Raw genomic sequence first — 7,012 nt, 5'->3', positions numbered from 1 at the left:
TAGCCAACGAGTTTGGTAATCTTGGGACATTACAAACTATGTTCGTATTGGGAACTCCACTTGGCATTATGGAGTGTGGTTCGTAGCAGGTTTCCCGCACGTGTTCTATAAGTTGTGGCTTGTAGGTGTGGCAGCAAGGCATCTTGAGGTATTCATCTAAAGATGTACAACATGGATTACATGGTGGTGGCCATATGGTATGAGATCAAATGATAGAGTTTCTTTGATGTGTGTGCTTATATATATGAATTTTATATATGATTTTTATACTGTTAGCTCACCCTATCTACTTGTGTTTGGCAATGATCGTGTATTTCGTTACACGTGAGCAGATGATGTTGCAAGTGGATCTGGTGAGGCATAGAGCTGAAGCGTAGGCTATCTTGGGAATTTTCTACAGAGTTTTATTGTTTTTACAGATTTTGAGGAATTGTAATAACTGATGCTATCAGACTTTGACTTTGTATTCGACTTTTTATATTTTGGCATTCTTTTTTATTTTTGGCGATGAAATAAATGTTAAATTTTCCCGCATTTTTGGGAAACGAGAACATAATAAATGAGTTTTATTTATATTTCTTGTTTTTATTATTTAAATCTGTAATATCCGACTAGGATGTTACACTATTGGGCTAGAAATTGTGAGCACGATTGTTGAACCTGATCTGAAAGGAAATCAAATTCAGAAGCAAATATGGCACCTCAACCTAAGACTAATAATAGGAAATTTGGAAAATGGGTATATACAGTAAAGTATAAAGCAGATGGGACCATTTAACGTTACAAGGCAAGATTAGTAGCTAAGGGATTCACTCAAACTTGTGGGGTAGATTATTTAGAGACTTTTGCCCCGTTTGCTAAGATGAATACTGTCATAGTAATATTGTCGCTAGCAGTAAATCATGATTGGGACCTACAACAATTTGATGTGAAGAATGTATTCCTACATGGAGATCTTGAAGAAGAAATATACATGGAGTTACCTCCTGGTTATGATGAACAAGTTGCTACTAGAATCGTTTGCAAGCTAAAAAAGGATCTTTATAGGCTAAAACAATCCTCGAGAGAATGGTTTGGAAGATTCACCAGAGTCGTGACAAGTTTGGGCTATAAACAAAGTCAAGGTGATCACACTCTATTTATCAAAAACTCAATTTCAGTGGGAGTTACAATGTTACTGGTGTATATGGATGATATTATAGTAATTGGGGACGATAAAAAGGAGCAACAAAAGTTAAGTCAATGCCTTGTTGCAGAATTTGAGATTAAGACACTTTGGAGACTTAAATATTTTTTTGAAATTAAAGTGACCCGTTCTAAGAAAGGAATCTTCATATTTCAACAAAAATATATTATTGACTTGCTTAAAGAAACAGGTAAGACAACTTGCAAACCAGCAAGTACTCTGGTTGATCCAAATACAAGGTTAGGAAGTGTAGAGGAGGATATTACAGTGGATAAGGAGATGTATCAAAGACTTGTGGGCAAGCTTATTTACTTGTCCCACACTAGGCCAGACATTACGTTGTTGTTAGTCTAGTTCGTCAATTTATGCACCAACCAAAAGAAGCACATTTGCAAGTTGCCTTTAGAATTGTTCAATATCTAAAAGGGACAGCAAGATGAGGAATTTTGTTTAGACAAAACAATAGTATGAGTATTGAAGCATATATAGATACAAATTATGTTATGCCAGTTGTGGATAAGAAATCAACTACTGGATATTGCACCTTCCTTGTGGAAACTTGGTGACTTGGAAGAGCAAAAAACAAAATGTGGTGGCTAGATCAAGTGTTGAAGCAGAATTTAGAACAATGACTCAAGGAATATGTGAACTTCTATGGCTAAAGATTATATTAGAATACTTGAAGATAAGGTAGGATGAACATATGATGTTATATTGTGACAATAAATCTACAATTAGCATAGTCCACAATTCGGTGCAGTATGATAAAACCAAATACATCAAGGTGGATAGACATTTCATAAAAGAAAAACTAAAGAGTGGCTTGATTTTCACTTCATATGTGTCCACTCAAAATCAACTTGCAGATATTCTCACAAAGGATCTGAACTTTATCAATTTTGAAAGAATTATATTCAAACTCGAAATGAAAAACATTTATTCACCAACTTGAGGAGAAGTGTCAAAATTGTTACTTAATGTATTTTAGGAAAGTTTAAATTTTATTCTCTATCACTGCTACTTGATTATTTGTTGTTAATGCTAGGACTGTATTTCTAGAATAAATCCCACAATTATTGAGATTTGTCTCTCTAGAATTAACCGATTAATATTTCCATACCTGTCAAAAGACTGGTGTACATATAGGTCAATGACCTAATTATTCTTTATTAGAAATAAAATATTCTTCCATCTAAATTTCAGACAAAGAAATATGCATCATTTGGTAGCAGTGATATATAACCACCTGAACAATTTTACCAAAACAGTATTTCATTACAAAATTTCACATTACACTTTACAATTTACCTCACTGCCCTAATACCAATCAAATAAGTATGCTACATACTTTGGTTAATGAAACAAGATACTATCATCACCCAAAGTACAGAATCCAAGTGCTGCTCAAGCCAATAATCCACAATCATGTGCTTCCAAGATCAAGCAAAGGTTCATTTGGTTTGAAACAAGATTGCGTTTTGCTATCACTTCCCCAAAAGCGTTGGCCATGACATCCAACAAATAAGGTATAATGATTGTTCCAATGTGTGGACCTGTGACACTTGCAGCACTTCAATTTTAATGAGATAATTTGTTCAGTGCTCAAGCAAGCCTTAGCACTGCTACTGCCAGCAATGCAGCGGATCTGAAGTATATTTCTCTTAGGCTCTTGTCCACCTTTTGAATTATCTCCTCATCTTTCAGTCTTGGCTTTCCACCATTCTTGTTAATGCCAACAATTGTATCCCTTAGCTTATTAACTGCCCAAGAAAGCCAAACCAACCCAAATCCAAACCCTGTGTTGATGAGCTTATAAGAACAAAAGGGAATCCCTCTTCCACAAGCAAGCTTACAGATAACAGATAGCAGAACAGCAAGACCAGTACCGGCAATGCCAGCAGAAAATTGTGTAAGGAGCTCAGGAAGTTCAGGGCCAGATTTCTTGAGAGAGAGAATTGCTGTTTTGCGGTGTTGCCTCTTGTCAACCAATAAGGACAGAAGGCTCTCACATGCATGTAAGTAGTTCTTCTTGAAGAGATCCCTCTCCGTGGCTACTTTCTTGTTCTTCTTTCGTGAAGGCTTCACTTTGGCTTTCTCGGGACTGTTAGGCAAAACAAAAACAGCATAATACGTTTATTAGTAAGACTATCCACAACCAGAGACAGAAAAGTCAGCATAAATGAAAGCAATAATGCAGCTCAACTGTAGAACACAGTTCCTCCATGTCATGATTTTGAAAAATTGCACAAGTCTATATGCATTAAAAGAAGCTTTACAAGAAAATAATTCTCCCTCATCAGACTCCTATTCCAAAAAACAGTTTGTAGACTGGATTATCACCAAATGCATAACATGGATGAAATGAAAAGCCTTCAGACCAAAGTTGCATTTGTTTTATAGGGAACAGGATGATTGTTAACTGTTTTTTTGAATAAAAGTGACTCCTAGACAAGTATATCTTTCACATCTCAAAGTGAGGAGGAAAGAGGCAAGTTTTCAGGGAAACATATTTTGCATACCTCCTCAAAGGAACAGTCAATGTAGAATGAATATCCAGCGTGGAGGAAAGACTTTTTACTTCTACTTCTTTGATACTCATCCTGCACATAGAAATTGACAAAGTCAAACAAAAATAGATTGTTAAATATGGAGATTTAAAAGTTCATTAGAAAAGTAATTTAATAGCAACAACGAAAGTTTGAAAAATCAGTTAATTCAAGGAATCACTATGCAGAAACCAGAAAGCAACTAATTTAACTTCAGTAACTAGAATTAATCATGTATTTATAGATTTTGCATTTGTTGCAGAATTAGAAGACAAAATAAAACTAGTGTGTATTTTAGAGAAATTATTTGGTTTTCTTTTATTAGTTTCTGAAAGCATCATCTAAAATAAAAAGGACTATTTCTCAAAAATTAACAGTTAGCAGATGTGCATTAATTAAATTAGTATACATGCACACGTGCTCACAGGCATATGGAGGGAGCAAGTGAAGAAGGAAGTTCGTCTTCATATTGACCAAATTTCAGTTAACTTATATGAAAGCATCCGAAACTTATAGTCGTCCCTCCAATAAAATTTAAAAAGAAAAAAAGATAAGTAATTCTTCACAATACCATAAATATGTACTTTATAAAGAACAAAATTTATGGGCTTTTGTTTTTGTTTTCCAATCAAAACAGAATTTCACCTTCATAACCAATGTCAACCATCACTACATGGATACCAAAGTTAAACTAGTTCTAATTAGGGAACATCAAAACTACCTAGAGCCTACACCTTAGTCTAGACCATACATTAACCATGCCAGATACACAAGGTAATCCATTGTCAATTTAGCACATTTATGGGTAAAATTCTTCATGTAGTTGTCATGAATGCAAAACAACACAGTCAACAAAATTAAGGCTAAATCATGCAAATTGCAAAGATTCCGGTATCTTTCTATACATTAGAGAATAAACACATTTAAAAACATATATTTTTCCAAGCTTTTAAATTAGAAATCGAAAATCTAATTAAATCTGACTCAATCTATAGATCAACAGTCTTTAGACACAATAAATGTTGATTATTCTGTTTTACTATGAAAATGTAATTCTAGTTGACCAGAAGATTTAGAATGTCATGTGATCAATTTGACTCTGAAACAGCTCCAAATAATATGTATACCTGCTGAAGTGTGGAACAAGCATAAATTGTTTTTCACCCTTCCGTAATAAGTATGAGTCAGAAACTACAGAAAGAACATCTTTCATCTCAAGAGCAGTACCCATGAAAGTGACTTGACCATCTGGATGAACTGTGACCTTTGAACTAAAGGCCGAATCTTGAAAAATATCTAGCAAAAGCTTCGGGATGAAGAATTTGCTTTCTGGGATAATAGGTGTCAATGGCTTTTGAGGTTCATCAATGCCTGACAATTGCAAATCCACCAAGTCAGACAACAAAGATATATGTAAACCACCTATACCAGCTTCAGCACTCTCAGACATGATGCACTGCAAAATTTTATCCTGCTGAGAGCATTGTTCAACGATGCCAAAGCCAAAGTGTACTGGGCTTGGATAAGTTCCTGCAACCGAAGTTAAGGAAATTACTAAGTATGACACAGCTTAAAACATAAATTTAATAGTATAAGTCAATAAACATTCATAACAGAAGTAAATGTAGGCTCAATAATTAAATCTACCATCCTCTCAGCAATTACTTATCTCATTCTAGAACCTAGGATGCATCATATCTGAGAAAGAAAACCAACCTTCAGTGATTAGGTATTATGTAATCTTTTTGTCATCAGGTTTAACATTTCACCACTAAATTAACATGTGAATGGAAAATTATCATTGGATTTAACATTTTGAATACTAAAATGAACGTGTGAAAGAATGAGATACATTCAACACATAGCAGAGACACACAACCTTTTATAACAAACTGAAACAGTATTTGCAGAATTACTAGTTATTACATCACCAACAAATAGTATTTCAGTTAGGCGGCTACGAGCTACACAAGTTGGAATCGAGCAATCAATCATATAACATTGAAGAATGAATCAGCAATCAAATGGCTGGATCCAATACAACTTAGTGAGCTGCGTGCACACCTTGAACATCAATAAGCATGGGTCTTTGAGTCGACAAGTTCACGTTAACAATCTGGTCAGAATCGAACCACTTTTGCTGGGGCTTGGTTGTCTCAAATGGATTTAGCGGAGACTCATATCTGATCATTTCTGGTCTCAGTACAGGAGAAGGCAATAATGGTTGACAACCCTGTCTCACAAAAATTCAAGGAAAAAAAAGAAGAAAAGGCACTGATTAGCAGGACCACCAGTAACAAACTCTAGCACGATTTTCAATACAAAAAATTATTTATTGATTCATAAACTGGAGTACCGTAAGGGCACTCAGCACACTAAACTATCTTTCTTTACAAGAATTTCACCAAAAACATTAATTGTGAAAGAGAAAAGGTAACGAAGTCAATTCCAGACTTCATTTATGCTCAATAGGCCACTCTTTGAATTTTAAGAAACAACTTACTAATACTAACAAAATTTTAAAATATGAATCATACGTTAAAAAAAAGAGAACCCTTTTTCATTCAGAGACCCACCAAAAGGATTAGGGTATAAGTATGCAAAAAGTTGCCACCACCAAATCATAAACCAGATTCTTTACCTTGGTAATGGTGCTCCCAACCATGGGCAAATCTTGCTGCAAAGCAAGTCCCACAGGGCATCCATGAGAAGCCATCAAACACAGCTTCTGCAACATTTTTTCTGTGTTGGGAAAAACAAGGTTTTGGAAACCAAAACTCTCTCCTTTCGTGGCTCTGTTGCACTTACGACCCCATCAACTTATCCCCACCAGGGCCAGAAATCCGAAAGATTTTCCGCAACAAATTCATTGGGTGGTACCAGAAATTTAAAATATAAAAATAAAAAGTCGTTTTATGTGATCCATTTGTTTAAACCGAAAACTTCCGAAATTGGAGGAATCAACGCTCCGTGGGATGAGAAAACACACATGTTGTCTCTTCTTCCCCTCGGACTTGGACATGTTGGGTGGGTTTTTACTGGGTGCCCTAAGTCTCACATACTCTGCCACTCGAGATTCATCTCTACCGCTCATTATTTTCTTCTTTTGATCTGGACGGTTAATATGATAATTGAGTTGTGACTTTCCGTGGTCCACGTGTCATAACTTTATATGCCCTACCAGCTCCTAACGGCACATCATACACCATTTGTTTCTCAAAAAATCTCTGCTCGATGGGGCCCGGCTTTAGCAGGTTTCGTCTTCCTCTTTTGGACGTTT

General features: G+C 35.5%; 1 protein-coding gene across 1 annotated transcript; it reads right to left on the bottom strand.

The window, feature by feature from the left end:
• Positions 1–2,440: 2,440 nt before the first annotated feature.
• LOC114192247 (uncharacterized) lies at positions 2,441–6,672 on the bottom strand. The gene is made up of 5 exons (XM_028081905.2): positions 6,374–6,672; positions 5,797–5,965; positions 4,860–5,262; positions 3,706–3,786; positions 2,441–3,287 (listed from the first exon to the last, which is right to left on the bottom strand). The coding sequence occupies exons 1-5, from the start codon at positions 6,467–6,469 to the stop codon at positions 2,789–2,791; spliced, it is 1,248 nt and encodes a 415-aa protein (XP_027937706.1). The 5' UTR covers positions 6,470–6,672; the 3' UTR covers positions 2,441–2,788.
• Positions 6,673–7,012: the final 340 nt, after the last annotated feature.

The sequence above is a fragment of the Vigna unguiculata genome, chromosome 7 (genome assembly GCF_037176805.1).
Source record: "Vigna unguiculata cultivar grain cowpea cultivar isolate G323 ecotype 2 chromosome 7, ASM3717680v1, whole genome shotgun sequence".
Lineage (NCBI taxonomy): Eukaryota > Viridiplantae > Streptophyta > Magnoliopsida > Fabales > Fabaceae > Vigna > Vigna unguiculata.
The sequence above is the reverse complement of the archived record's forward strand: the minus strand, read 5'-3'. Positions and strand labels throughout refer to the sequence as shown.

What these genes read in the sequence shown, in the direction of transcription:
- LOC114192247 (XM_028081905.2), bottom strand. Translation starts at nt 6,469, where the DNA reads ATGTTGCAGAAGCTGTGTTTGATGGCTTCTCATGGATGCCCTGTGGGA. An exon ending in TTGGGAGCACCATTACCAAG is followed by an intron (nt 5,966 to 6,373) that starts GTAAAGAATCTG and finishes TTTGTGAGACAG; the next exon opens with GGTTGTCAACCATTATTGCC. An exon ending in CATGCTTATTGATGTTCAAG is followed by an intron (nt 5,263 to 5,796) that starts GTGTGCACGCAG and finishes CTTCGGTTGCAG; the next exon opens with GAACTTATCCAAGCCCAGTA.